The sequence below is a fragment of the Adiantum capillus-veneris genome, chromosome 9, assembly GCF_014529385.1.
Source record: "Adiantum capillus-veneris isolate H3 chromosome 9, ASM1452938v2, whole genome shotgun sequence".
Lineage (NCBI taxonomy): Eukaryota > Viridiplantae > Streptophyta > Polypodiopsida > Polypodiales > Pteridaceae > Adiantum > Adiantum capillus-veneris.
Window position 1 is genome coordinate 75,708,541 of NC_140939.1, and position 15,616 is coordinate 75,724,156.

Consider the following 15,616-nt stretch of genomic DNA (forward strand, 5'->3'; position numbering starts at 1 on the left):
CACCTTCGAAATGAAAATCTACACCTAATCCGCTTCACCTGCTCAGTTCCCAAGCGCACACACGCTATCCAGGACCGAAAAAGGAGCCGACACCTCACTGCACCTGTTGTGCCTCCCTCCACACATACACTTACTCTCTCTCTCTCTCTCTCTCTCTCTCTCTCTCTCTCTCTCTCTCTCTCTCGCTCTCTCTCTCTCTCTCTCTCTCTCTCTCTCTCTCTATGCAAAGCACCAACAATCCGGGCGTACACACGCTTCACCGGCACCGAAGTTGGCAACAGACGAGACGACAAAGAAAAAGGGGAAAGGGGGATGCGATACAGCACCACAGACCAAAAGGGTTGTGCATTAATGGCTTCCAAGCTCCATTACAATCCTTCTCTGAGCTTCTCTCTATTCTCCTCCCATGTACAGTGCAAAAAAAGAACCCCTAGTTACAAAAAAATTTTCCCCCTTATTGGGCTCGTTTTTGAGTTCTTTGGCATTTTTCATGGTAGGCCAACATGTGGCACTCCCCTTGGGAGGCTCAGCTGGACTTTGACTAGCTTGGTGTTCATCCCGAGGCTTCACACTTCACTTTACACACAAGCACCCTCTAGGGAGCAACGACGGCGCCGTCGTTGCCCCCCTAAGGGCTCACATTGCCTTCAAAAAAAGTTTTGGACCAAATTTGTCCGCGGGAAACAACCCCCCCATGGGCGGGCACCACGTCATCACCTTCCTCGTGCGGGCGGAGCCACCCGAAACCACCACCTACCGCCAACGCAGCGCCGGTGGCGCCATCCGCCATAGCTCACGAGCTCCCAAGGAGCCTCTCTTTCCCTTGTGACACTATAAGGGCCTCACGGCCCTGCCTTTATATTCTGAGCTGCCGGCCCGTCGCCCCGCATGTGGGTTCTTCCTTAGCCACATGGCGGCTCCTGCTTGAATGGCCCCCAAGGCTTTAAAGTTTTTTTATAAAAAACTCCATAGAAAACTCCCTTCTCCCCTCTTTTCTCTTGCCTGCCAAATGGCACCTGCTAAACCAATCACCGAGTCGTAAAGTGGTGCCGAGTCTCCACTTTGCCGGTCCCTGGCCGTGCCAACCCCACGCCATTTCGGATTCTTCAAGCTAACTATCTGAGGCCGCCAAAAACCGGGAAATGCATCTGCTAATCTTTCACTATCAAATGATCCCAACTTCCTCTAGCTGTATCTAACTAACCGAATATCCGATTGACGTGCAGTCAACTCGTGCTAGCTCCACATGGTAAACACTTCCACCGAGAACCTTGGCGAGACTCAAAAGACGCTAGATGGCGCATTTTCCAATGTGGCCAAGTGGGCTCAGACCCGGCCCCCGGAAAATCTTCAAATGGCCATTACTTGCTATCCAGAGCTCCGATTCACAATCCGAGAAGACAGGCATGCTCCATAACTCGAGCACTACACACATATGCACTGACATCAGCCCAGGCCAACTGTCCGTCGGGGATCTGCTACACACTTTACCTTTAAACTGCAATATCTTGAGCACCGGGACTCCGTTTGACGAGCCGTCTGGACCGGCTTCTAGAGCACGCTGAACTCTACATTCTAGAGCACTGACTTGGCATTTTGGGAACCTTGACTTGCCATCCCAACTGGACCATTCCACTGCACTTTTGGCCTAAAAAACCACTTCAAACACACTTTCCCGCTATCCTTTGGCTGCCAAGGGCATCGGCACCTGCCCTAGCATTTTGCACCGCACTCGATTGCACCCTTTGCCTGGCATAGACCACTACTTAGCTCCGACCCCCAACTTTAGCTGCACCATCATTGCCCAACCCTCTTGTTGAGAATTCATGCTCAACTAAAAGCACACTTTTGAACCTGAAAACTGCAACACTTGACAAGCATGGAATGAAGTAAAAAACCATAGCTGTATGTGCATGCTATGTACAGAGTATGTACAAGGTGTCCTCTCTCTTCATAAGCTTCTTCTGTCTAGGTTGGTTGCCCAACCCCCGTAGCTACAATCTGGTGTACATCAGGCACTAACCCCCTGTCAAAGTATAGCTTGAGCCGTACGGGCCATTCACCCTATGCCTCAAATGTTTGCCGTTGGCTCTCACCAGCTGATAGGTTCCATTTGGAAAGGCTTTATGCACTTTGTACGGACCCGTCCATTTCCTCTTGAACTTCTTTTGGAAGGTGAAGTCCAAGTAGCTTTCATACTTCATCACTAGATCTCCCTCTTGAATCTCCTTGTTTGGCAAGCTCTTGTTGAACTTCGCCACTCGCTTATCCCTCTGTTTCACATAAAAGTCTGCCGCATCCTCCCTATCCATTTGTAAAGCCCTTAAACTAGTGATCCGATCCTGCAACACGCCCTGTTGAGTGGGACTGACATGCCACATACCCTTCAATGCACCTAGTTGTGCATGCATTGGCAAAACTGCCTCTTTACCATAAACCAGATCAAATGGAGTGAAGTTTGTGGCCACTTTGTAGGATGTGCGGTAGGCCCACAAACACTTCTCCAAGTTTACCTCCCACTCTTTCACCTGCTTATAAACATATTTGGTCAACATCTTCACAATCTGCCCATTGGCACTCTCTACCAGACCATTGCACTGCGGGTGATATGGCGAAGGGAAGCGGTGTTGGATACCCAGCTTTTCCACTAAAGCCTGCATCAATTTTATTCGAAATCCTTGGCCTCTGTCCGAGATCAGCACCCATGGAACACCAAAACGGCAACAAATGCCGTCAAACACGAAATGAGCTACCACATTTGCATTTACCTCTTTGATAGCCTTGGCTTCAACCCACCTGGTAAGGTAGTCAATCGCCACTATAATGTACTTTTTATCGCTTGCCGACTTCGGGAGTGGACCAATGGCATCCAAACCCCACTTTTCAAAAGCATCTTTGGCAATGATAGCTCCTTGTGATTCGGCTATCAGCCTCCTCTCACCCATAGTCTAACATTCATGGCAGGTTTTGCACCAATAGTGCACATCCTTCACAATGGAAGGCCACCAAAAGCCTGCTCTGAGCACTCGAAACAGAACTTGATCTTTACCTTGGTGCCCACTTTCTTCATGGCATTGCTCCAGCACCATTCCTATCTCCTCTTTGTACAGCACCCTTCTAAGCACTCCGTCATGCCCGTAATTCATGAAATCTTCACCTACCAGTGTGAATTTGCAGGCCTTTTGCACCACTCTTCTCTTTTGTTGCTTGGACAAACCCTCTGAACATTTCCCTGTACTCAGAAAGCCTTCAATCTCCTTTAGAGTCTCTCTACCTGCATAAGTGGCTGGGGCCACATATAGACCTGCAACATATACCTGTACTTTGTTGCTAGCTAGTTGATCCGCCTCTTGATTCTGCTCTCTCCTCACATGCTTGAATTGGACTTCTTCAAAAGACTTCAACATCTTCTTGATGGAAAAGAACCAATGCTTCAAAGAACCGTGCTTTACCTGCCATTGGCCTAACAGTTGCTTGATGACTAGCAATGCATCTCCCTTCACCACCAACCTTGAAATGCCGAACTCTATGCACTGCTTTAAACCCAAATGCAGAGCGAGATACTCTGCCTCATTATTGGTGTGGACATCCTCTAAATCATACCCCTTTGAAAATATTTTTTTGCCATGTGGGTCGTGTATCACCACACCTCCTCCTGCTTTCTGCACTACCCTTCGATATGCTCCATCGAACCACATAGTGAAAGCATCTTCCAAGTCAGGTTCCTCCTTAGCTTCATCTCGCACCACTCTTGGATAGGTTGGCAAATCGATAGCCTTGCTGAGAAGAATGTCTGCCAGGTGAGACTGACTCGTGTGATCCACCTTAAACTCGAACTCGAACTCCTGTAGCTCCAACATCCACTTCATAATCCTCCTTCCTGGCTTCAAATGTAGCACTACCTCTGGCAATAGATTGTTAGCCATCAACACAACAAACTTGCGCACAATCAAATGGACTTTGAACTTCCTGCAAGCAAAGACTAGAGCCATCACCCACTGCTCCGCCTCAGTGTAGGTAGCCTCTCCTGGGCTAATAACCCTGCTCTCGAAGTATATCAGCTTGTAGCTTCTCCCTACCTTTTGCAATAGAACTGCTCCAATAGCAACTGTGCCCACTGTCATAGATACATAAAAGTCGTCCTCTCGATTGGGAGGACACACCGCTGGCAACTGGCATAAAATCTCCTTGACTCTATCAAAAGCCTCCTGAGCTTCCCCATCCCATTCATAGCCATGCACTTGCTGAGCCCTCTTTTGAAGAGGATGCACATATTGCGACAACATCCAAAAGAAACGTGACAAATACTTCAACTTATGAACAAATGAAGCCAAACCTTGAGCATCTGATGGCGGCTCCATCAACACCAATCCCTTCACCTTCTCAGGATCTGCCTCTATACCATTTTGTGACATTACATGACCTAACAGTTGCGCTCAAGGCTGTGCTAGCTTGCACTTTTTGGGATTCAACTGGCCTCCTTCTTCATCAAGCCTTTGAAAGCATAGCTGGAGCTTCGATAGGTGCTCCAACCTCGAACTATAGTTGCCGATATCATCCATGAAGACCCTAATAAAACGGCCCAAGTATGGACCAAATACCCTGTTCATCCAACCTTGGAAGGTAGCATATGCATTCACCAATCCGAACGGCATCCTACGGTAAGAAAAATAGCCCCATGGAGATATGAATGTGGTCTTCAGCTGGTCTTCAAGTGCAATCCCTATCTGAAAGTACCCCGAAAAGCCATCCATAATCGAGTACCTCTCATGCCCAGCCACCTGGTTTAGGATTTCGTCTTGAAATGGCAAGGGTAGTGATTCCTCTTGGTCACGGCATTCAATGGCTTGTAGTCGACACACACTCTCCATTTCCCATTTTTCTTAGGGGTTATGACCACTGGCGAGACCCACTCTGACTCCTTCACAGGATATATGATGCCTGCATCCAATAGTTTATTGATCTCCTGCCAAAGGGCTTCTTTTTGGATTTCCCCTAATCTTCTCAGCTTCTGTGCTTTAGGCTTATGTCCCTCCTGAAGAACAATCTTGTGCTCTACTCCCTTTGCACCTTGCAAATGATTGTACTCCGTTGCAAACAGATTTGGATAGGACTCACACAGTTGAACATAGCCCTCCTTTTCCCCTTTGTTAAGGTCTTCACTTATCATACTCAAAACCTCCTCTATGCTTAAACCATGAGCTTGAGGCTACATACCTTCTTCTTTAGGTGGAGAGTCATCTATGGTGACTCCGAAAAAATCCGCATCTATCTTCAACATGTCATCCTCGCTCTCCTCTTCCTCTGTGCTAGTATAGCCTTCATCATAGCCTGTCTCAGTCTCGTACTCATAGCTCGTCGTGTCGCCCTCATCTTTAACTGCCATAGGACGAGAACTGCTCTCCTTGGTCTTCAAATCAAGCACAATTTGTTTGCCTCTCTCTTTGTCAGGAAAAGTGAACACTTTGCTCTCCCTATCCTGCTTTGCTCCTATAGCCCAAAGCCATGGCCTACCCAAAATGATAGGGTAAGCATTATCCCTTGCTTTCATCACAAAGAAGTCAATCAGGCACTCTATGCCCATCACCTTGACCTTCACATCCTGCGCCACACCCAGACACCTGGCTTTAGTATGGTTAGCCATCCTCATGCGCACATTTGACCTGACCACTGCCTTGACTCCCGTCTCTTTTATGGCTGCTTCTGTCATGACACAAACCTGTGCTCCACCGTCTATGTAGGCTTGTACCTGCATCCTCTTCTCTATAATCGCATCCACCAATGGAAGAACGTCAGTGGGGCTACCCACTCTCAAAGCCATGTTTTGCACTGCTTGGACATTTCCCTTAGCTCTTGGCAGCCTGGTGCTAACACTCGTGGACCACTGCCTTCTTAACTTTGGATTCAAAGCTAACAACTAACCAAATTTAATATTTGCCTTTTGATTTTAATTTGAACATCACTCACCAGATTGTACTCGGGGTAGCCTCGTCCTAGCTAGAAATCCGCTTGCTTGATCTTGCGACGCCTCCTTCTTTTGCTAGGCTCAGGCTGCTCTCTGCCTTCGTACACCTTCTCTTTTCCCTTGCGAACTCTAGTTTCCCGTTCTACCTCTGTCTCCCTCTCAACTCTTGCCCTCTTATTGGCCAAAACTTCGATATCCTGCTTGTCTACCCCTATGATGTTCACTCTTGGAACCTCACCTCCGTTTTGCGAAGCTGGCTGCACAGGATTCTCCACCGCTTGCTCTGTTGGACCATTGTATTTCCCTTGACCCCGAACTCTACCAAAAAGCGGGTACATGCCTCCTCTTTCTCTCTGTGGTTGAGGACAATCAGGTGCATAATGCCCTTCTTCTCCACAATTGTAACACCTACCAGGCAGTGGCTGTGCCCTGCCCCTTGCTCCTATTGGATGTCCTCTATCCATGACACTGAGCCGCAACTCTTGCATGACACTGAGCCCCTTGCTCCTATTGGATGTCCTCTATCCATGACACTGAGCCCCTTGCTCCTATTGGATGTCCTCTATCCATGGCACTGAGCCGCAACTCTTGCATCTGCTCAGATAAATCTTGCACTGTGCGCACCCAATTTTGCGGCACAACAGCTACACCTCGAATTCCCTAATTTTCTTCATGTCCAGCCTCTTTCGGGCTCTGCGGTTGAACATGGTCCATCGTCTCGTAGCCTGACACGCCCTGCTCTATCTTCTTCTTTATCTTTGTGCTCTTCGACCGTGCAATGGCTACCGCACCATTATAATTCTTTGGGCTCTTAAAGTCAACTTTTTCTCTCACCTTGGGATGCAGACACGCCATGAATTTGTCTAGCTTGAAGTAATCTCCATTGGCCAATTGCATGGATGCCGCTAACTCTGCCCAACACTCCTCAAAATGACCCAAAAACAAATTGAACTCTTCACTTACATCTTGCTTAAGCGCCTTCAACTTTGCATCCATTTTGACTGGGGAAGTCTCCTTGCAAAATTCCTGAAGAAAACTCGCCCGTAGAGCCGGCCATGCTTGCTTCGGCTCACCTTCCAATGCGTCGTACCATGCTTTAGCTCTACCACGCATCACCAAAGGAAACGTCCGCATCTTGCTATCCTCGTTCGGCATACGCAACGATAGCATGTACAGCTCGAAATCTGACATCCACTCATCAGGGCTCTCTTCTCCTGTGAAAATGGGTCCATAGCTTCTACCTGCCATGACTTCCAGCACGAATACTGCTTCTTTTCGATCAACTCGGAGCAATAAGTGTGCTCCTCCATGGGGGCACCAGAAGATGGAGAGGGGGAATGGGGACGACACCCAACACGACCAGAAATGCCTCTCTATAGCTCAGGGTCAACACAACACCCCAATCCACTCGAAAACACCTTCGAAATGACAATCTACACCTAATCCGCTTCACTTGCTTAGTTCCCAAGCGCACACACGCTATCCAAGACCACAAAAGGATCCGACACCTCCACACATACACTTACTCTCTCTCTCTCTCTCTCTCTCTCTCTCTCTCTCTCTCTCTCTCTCTCTCTCTCTCTCTCTCTCTCTCTCTCTCTCTCTCTCTCTCTCTCTGCAAAGCACCAACGATCCGGGCGTACACACGATTCACCGGCACCGCGGCTGGCAACAGACGAGATGACAAAGAAAAAGGGGGAAGGGGGATGCGACACAGCACCACAGACCAAAAGGGTTGTGCATTAATGGCTTCCAAGCTCCATTAAAATCCTTCTCTGAGATTCTCTCTCTTCTCCTCTCATGTACAGTGCAAAAAAAGAACCCCTAGTTACAAAAAATTTTGCCCCCTTATTGGGTTTGTTTTTGAGTTTTTTGGCATTTTTCATGGTAGGCCGACATGTGGCACTCCCCTTGGGAGGCTCAGCTGGACTTTGACTAGCTTGGTGTTCATCCCGAGGCTTCACACTTCACTTTACACACAAGCACCCTCTAGGGAGCAACGACGGCGCCGTCGTTGCCCCCCTAAGGGCTCACATTGCCTTCAAAAAAAGTTTTGGACCGAATTTGTCCGCGGGAAACAACCCCCCCATGGGCGGGCACCGCGTCATCACCTTCCTCGCGCGGGCGGAGCCACCCAAAACCACCACCTACCGCCAACGCAGCGCCGGTGGCGCCATCCGCCATAGCTCACGAGCTACCAAGGAGCCTCTCTTTCCCTTGTGACACTATAAGGGCCTCACGGCCCTGCCTTTATATTCTGAGCTGCCGGCCCGTCGCCCCGCATGTGGGTTCTTCCTTAGCCACATGGCGGCTCCTGCTTGAATGGCCCCCAAGGCTTTAAAGTTTTTTTTATAAAAAACTCCATAGAAAACTCCCTTCTCCCCTCTTTTCTCTTGCCTGCCAAATGGCACCTGCTAAACCAATCACCGAGTCGTAAAGTGGTGCCGAGTCTCCACTTTGCCGGTCCCTGGCCGTGCCAACCCCACGCCATTTCGGATTCTCCAAGCTAACTATCTGAGGCCGCCAAAAACCGGGAAATGCATCTGCTAATCTTTCACTATCAAATGATCCCAACTTCGTCTAGTTGTATCTAACTAACCGAATATCCGATTGACGTGCAGTCAACTCGTGCTAGCTCCACATGGTAAACACTTCCACCGAGAACCTTGGCAAGACTCAAAAGACGCGAGATGGTGCATTTTCCAATGTGGCCAAGTGGGCTCAGACCCGGCCCCCGGAAAATCTTCAAATGGCCATAACTTGCTATCCAAAGCTCCGATTCACAATCCGAGAAGACAGGCATGCTCCATAACTCGAGCACTACACACATATGCACTGACATCAGCCCGGGCCACCTGTCCCCAGCTGCCCTGTCTGTCGGGGATCTGCTACACACTTTACCTTTAAACTGCAATATCTTGAGCACCGGGACTCCGTTTGACGAGCCGTCTGGACTGGCTTCTAGAGCACGCTGAACTCTACATTCTAGAGCACTGACTTGGCATTTTGGGCAACTTGACCTGCCATCCCAACTCAACCATTCCGTTGCACTTTTGGCCTAAAAAACCGCTTCAAATATACTTTCCCGCTATCCTTTGGCTGCCAAGGGCATCAGCACCTCTCCTAGCCTTTTGCACCTCACTTGATTGCACCCTTTGCTTGGCATAGACCACTACTTAGCTCCGACCCCCAACTTTAGCTGCACCAACGTCTTGAATGGTTTATTTACTAACATTTTCACGTGTTTTGGTAATTTCTTGAAGTACCTAAACATTAATACCTTGGAAGCACACATTGTTCTACTGCAATAGCAAACCCCTATTCCTGATTGAAGAGGTCAGAAAGATTGAGGCCGAGAGCAGGGAGAAAGTCATCTCTTGTTGATGACACGACGTTTTCAAAAATATACAGTAACTCCAAGCTAAGGTTCAACAACAGGAGGTATTGTATTTCTAGCTTGTTGTATTGTTTATGACTGTTGAAAGTGTTTATTTTTCACATGGTTTGGTGATTTGACATGTTTGACTTCTTTAATGGTTTAGTTACTAACATTTTTAGGTGTTTTGGTACTTTCTTGAAGTGTTTTGGTTCTTTCTCTAGTTGTTTAGATGCTTTTTTTAACACTAGCTGTTATCCAGGTACTTTCCTCAGTAGTTTATGGTGCATATTTATCTCATTTGGTACTCTCTTGAACTATTTTTGTATATTCTTGCTACTAGATTCTGAGTCTTATACGGTACTGGTGGTTTTGTCATGGGTGCTAAGTTGGCACAATCCATGGTACTTTTTGCTACTTTTTTGCTCATTTGGTACTCTTAAGAACTATTTGGAAGCTGCTTTCGTACTTTCTAAAACTGTTTTGATTCTTTTTTTATATATTTTTATAGTGCTTTGGTAAATTTTTGAACTGTAGTAGTACTTTATATACCTATTTGGATAATTTTTTTGAAGACTAGGTGCTTTGGAGTTTTGGATTTCTTGTTGTACTATTATAGTGTTTTTTAAATTTGTTTTGGTACAATTTGACTCGTTTTGGTACTATTTTGTTACATATTTGGTACTATGTTGTTATTGTTTTGAAACTGTTTTGGTGCTTCATTGTTACCTATTTACTACTACTTGGATTTGTCCTAGAACTTTGTGATACTTCATTGTACCAATATTAAGTGCTATTTAGAACTATTTTGGTACAATTTTACTTGTTTTGATATTGTCTTGGTCCCTATATGGTACAATTTTGAATTCATTTGGTACTGTTTTAGTTCCTATTGAGTATTGTTTTGGTACTGCCTTGGTATGTCTTGGAAGTTTGTGTTACCTTGTTGTACCAATTTAATGCTATATAGACCTATTTTAGTACAATTTGATATTTTTTGATACCATTTTGGTACCTATTTGGTACTGTTTTGGTTCTATTATGGTACAACTTGTGTTCTTCCTTACTAGTTGTTTTTTTTTAATACATAAGTTAAAAGAGTATGTTTGTTTTGCAGATGGAGTATGCCAAGCTCTAAAGTGAGTGCTTGGAAAACCAAGACCATTACAATTTTGCGAGCAAGTTGTTGTTGATGTGAAGAGGGGGATGAAATACACATTTACTCCAAGCCCTCATCTGGACATTGAAAACCCACTTCAATTGTTTGGTACTTGTGTTACATGTGACCATATACATGTGGTAGTGATGTGTGTGAACACACTAGGACCGTCATGGCAATTTTTTCCTCTTTAGGAGGTATTTTTCCCTGTGCATTGTATATACGTCCATCACTCTAGGGCTAACAATATTTCTATTGTACACTAGGTAATACAATCTCAATTGTGGGCCTTGAGCTTCCTTCGTCTTCTCCAAGCTGTGTGTGTTCCTCTCAACCCTAACTCCAACAATTGTATCAGACCGGGTCACATCCTCCCGGGCTTAGTCGCAAGCGTTGCCAAAACATCCCTGCTCGTTTTCTCAAATTTCAACGAGCTTTGACGAGTGTTAGCAGGTCGATTAAACATTTGGGAGAGCTCGTAGACCATGGTCTGCTCAGAAATTTCATTTCGGGCTAATTTCGACCTCCGTTTCCACACCACAAGAGAGAGAGAGAGAGAGAGAGAGATTGATTGATTTTACCATCGAGTTCATAGGGTTTGTCTCACCAAGGACACCCCTCAAGCCCTTCAAATTTCTAAAATATTTTGATTTTGCTGAAATTATATAGTATTTTCGAAAGCGTAGCTACCATTTCACCTATAGAAAATGGATAAAATGCTCGACAAAAACCAACCCCCACATTAGCACCCCAAATGGGGAGAGAGACCGGCGAGTCGACGGACCTTTTACAAATTCTCGGGGTTTCTTTTTTATACTTTTAAGAGTAAAATGCAGGCCATGCTTAAAAATTTATAAACTCTTTAAATTTTGACAAGCAAAGGTGCCAAAAAATGTGTGTGTGTGTGTGTGTGTGTGTGAGAGTGAGTGTGAGAGAGAGAGAGAGAGAGAGAGAGAGAGAGAGAGAGAGAGAGAGAGAGAGAGAGAGAGAGAAGAAGAAGAAGAAAAAATAATAATTTTACCCCATAGGAATAATCCCAGAAGATATATTTGACACTTGCATGTGAATAGAGTTATTTTTGTTTCGTCTTTTGACACTCTTTCTCTCTCTCTCTCTCTCTAACACACACACACACACCTCTTTGTAAAAGAATAATTCAAAATGTTGAGGAATGATCCAATAAAGATTGCAAAGATCTATTTGATGGTCTAAAGTTCAAGACCTTGTATATCAAGTACTACACCACTACACCACGATGACAAGTCATCTATATATGCACACACAAGCTCCACACAAATTGATATGCACCCAACATGTGTGTGTGTGTGTGTGTGCGTGGGGTCCCAGAGAGAGAGAGAGAGAGAGAGAGAGAGAGAGAGAGAGAGAGGGGGGGGGGGACCTTTTACAACTATGCCGATGTGGGCATAGCTACAAAAGGCCATGCTTAAAAGAACCGAACGACCTCACTTGTGTCGGCGTGACCACAATTGAGGCTAGGTAATTTGCCGAACTTACAGCCTATTGTGACCAGCACCTAAGCTGAAGCTGTTTTGAAGCATTGTATCCAGCTCAGCCATGGAAGGGTGTCTGTCCACCGGCATCGTGTGACAGCGTAACAGCTTAATAACGCATAAGTGGACCTTTCTTTTTCCGTCCTATGCTTTTTCATGGTAGGACAGAGGTGTCTACCGCTCTCTCCCTCTCTCTGCTGCGGATGTGTGATCGAGATTAGTACTGAACTGAACCCATAGATACAGATAAAGAACAACATACACAGTCCACTCTCACAGCCTGCGTCATCGTGTTCTCGTCCCCCCCTACCTCCCCCCGCCGCCGCCGCCTCTCTCTCTCTCTCTCTCTCTCTCTCTCTCTCTCTCTCACACACACACACACACACACACACACACAATGAGCGCACCTCGGCATTTTGTGCTAGTGCATGGTCTAGGACATGGTGCATGGTGCTGGTACAAAGTGACTGCCTTGCTGGAGGCCTCTGGTCATACTGTAACAGCGCTCGATCTCGCTTCCTCCGGCATCCACAAGACTGACGCCAACTCCATCACCTCCGTAGCGGACTATTTGGCTCCCTTAACGGACTTCCTCGCCCACTCTGTTGCGGATCATCAGGTACTTATTATTGCACTCCCGATTGCAACCCTCATCTATAGGTGACATGGGGAGGGATTCGTGGGATCGATGGCAGGGTGTGATCGGCGGAGCGGGGTGTTTTGGGCTGTCAAATCCCCCCCCCCCCCCCACCGGTGTCTAACTCTCCCTAGTGTCGCATGCTTTGCATTCACAGGCGCTAGGACTCCGGAGGACAGGTTGAAGTGATGCTCTGTGGAGTGTTAGCCCAAAATGTAAAAGGATGTCCATCTTTTTTTCCCTAAGGGGAGAGGTGTGGTGTGTGGTGGGATTGCCCTTAGTGTGAAGTAAGTACGTGCTCTCTCAAGGTAGGGACACACTCAGATTCAGATTGGACCAATCTGGTGCACACCACATTTGTGGTGTGTGGAGGGATCGCCCTTAGTGTGAATGTACTTGTAACTATCTCTTATGCTAATATATGGACGTGCTCTCTCAAGGTAGGGACACACTCAGATTGGTCCAATCTAGTGCACACCACACTATATTACCTTGGTTTTTTAAAAAAAATTGCATTTTTTCAATAAAGGTCAGGAAAAAGAAATTATCCCAAACATACACAAATCCCTTTAAGCCATATATTCATAAGCGAAAAAATTGCAAATCCAACTATGCTTTTCACTAAATTTACACTATTTTCTTGAAATTCTAAGTAGAAGTTTTCCTTTTCAATTATTACCTATTATAAATTTCTAACTGACTCAACACTAAGCCGCGAGATACTTTTCCCAAAAACTGGGTCCAAGGGATTTGATTTGATTTGATTTGGTATTAACGTCCGCAGGGGGGCAGAAATGACCCATGGGACTTCAAAGTGATACATAGTCTCCCCTCACGAGAGTGTATGGTGTGGTGTGTGTTATTCTCTTTTTGTGTTCCTATGAGTGTCTTTTGATGCTCAAGTATGCGGGTGAGGTATGTTCCGAGATCTGTAGGGGAGGGGTCTGTCTTGGATAATAGGTCCGCAAAGGTAGAGCAACCGCTTAGAAGTGGTTGAAAATTAGCTCGGATGTGAGCGTATTCTGGGCATTCCAATGTCACATGTGCTTCATCTTCGGGAGTTTGCATTGTACATGATGTGCATATCCGTTTAGAAGCATCAATTTTCAGCCAACCCTCTATTTCTATTTTGAGCATATGTGACCTTGTGCACATCAAAGAGATGGCTCTTCGTGCCATGTGGGGCATGGGTGTTCGTATGTGGGCCTGGGCTTCCATTGTGTTGGTGCTATAGTCTTCCCAATACTTTGTGTTGACATGCTCAAATTTCGAGCGGTGTTGTGTTGTCTTCCACTTGGTGTGGAGGCTATTTAGTAATGCAATTTCAAAATTCAGCATATGTTCTCCCTCCTTGCCCTCCTCAGTAAGCATGTCCACATATGTCTCTACATTCCATTTAGCGAACCATTTCTTAATGTCCTGTATGAAGCTCGATGACAGAAATTTTCTTTTTTTTGTCTTTTGCGGCGCACATCCCATTTCCCATGCAATGCGGGGGATTCGAGTAGTAGGCATCGCTTTGACCTTCATGATATACGTGTACATTTTTTGCAATGCTTTCATTTCTAATGGTCTCTTGCCTGTCTCCAAGAGTAGCACGGAGTATGGTGTCGTCTTTTTGACCCCCATGTGTCGACATAGAAACTTTTTCTGAATTTTTTCAATTTCATTCCATGTGTGGGCTGAAATGCTTGCTCCCCAGATTTCCACTCCATAGAGGATGGCTTGCACTACGCATGTTTAAAAAATGGTCGCTTTTATCTCCCATCTTTTTATGCTCCTTTGTGTGCACATGTTTTCAAATTGATAGTACTTGGCATGGCCAATGTCAATTCTATTATGTGCGCATTGTCCCCAAGCATAGTTGCACGGGATGTCCATCCCCAAGTACTTGAAACTGTCGACTTTCTCAATTTGTTTCCCTTGATACATGAGGGGGGAGTCGATATCCATCTTACGAGTCTTTACAATCATGAACTTTGTTTTGTCTACATTGATTGATAGACCCACATTTTCACAAAAAGCATGTAACGCATCGATCTATTTCTGTAGAGCTGTAATGTCATGGGCGAAAAGAGCCACATTGTCTGCATAGATGAGCATGAGAAGTGTAAGCATCCCGATGGCTAGTTCATCCCCTTCTAGTTGAGGGAGGAAGCTTTCTATTTGATCAATGCACAATCCAAAAAGAGTAGGGGAGAGAGGGCATCCTTTTTTGAACCCCATGTTACTCGAGAAAGCTTTGGACAGTCCTTTGTGCGTTTTTAGTTGACATATGACTCTGACATATGACTCTGACAAAGTAAGGAGGAGGAGAGCTCTCCTCGGCAGTAAGGCACACCATGCATTTAATGAGGGGGACTAATGGGGTCGAGCTCGGGGTTCACGAGCGTGAGCTTGAAGCGCATTAAACCCAAGCAGTGCAAAAATTGAGATGGTATGGGGACTTCACCATTCCCCACAACTAAGAGTTGAACCTTCAATGGACTTCTTAATTGTGGATCCCTTCACCCTAGTCCCTCTTTAGTAAATATCGATATTACTTGGTGTTGGGGAGAGGACTCCTGAGAAAGAGTAGCCACGATGTTGAGTCCCATGCCGTGCTTTCATACCATGTGAGAATGAGAGATCCCAGATCATGTACACACTCGTGTACACAAAATGAGGGAGTAACAGAACGAGAGCGAAAGAGCAATGATGCAAAAACACTAATAATAAAAATATATAGAGAGATTTGCCCAACACTTACACTAGTTTGATACCAAAAAGGATACTTTACTGTCCTTGTTTCATCAATTTAAATAAATGGCACATGAAATCTACAAAACATCTCAAGAAATTCTTTTTCAAACTTAAAAAATATAAGCCAAAGTATAATCACTCACCCCCGTGTACACAACCGCAATAGAAACTACACTCATGAAAAGCACCTACGTAAAAAAATAATAGTTGATAGTCTAAGAAAAAA

General features: G+C 45.7%; 1 protein-coding gene across 3 annotated transcripts in view; it reads left to right on the forward strand.

The window, feature by feature from the left end:
- Positions 1 to 12,283: 12,283 nt before the first annotated feature.
- LOC147450692 (putative inactive methylesterase 20) overlaps positions 12,284 to 15,616 on the forward strand; it is a 109,744-nt gene continuing 106,411 nt past the window's right edge. Inside the window, exon 1 of one of the 3 annotated variants that reach the window (XM_086519801.1) lies at positions 12,284 to 12,630. In XM_086519801.1, the coding sequence (XP_086375927.1) occupies positions 12,409 to 12,630 (222 nt within the window). In that variant the 5' untranslated portion in view covers positions 12,284 to 12,408. The remainder of the gene's footprint in view (positions 12,631 to 15,616) is intronic. The other 2 variants (XM_086519800.1, XM_086519799.1) reach the window with 2 other exon arrangements.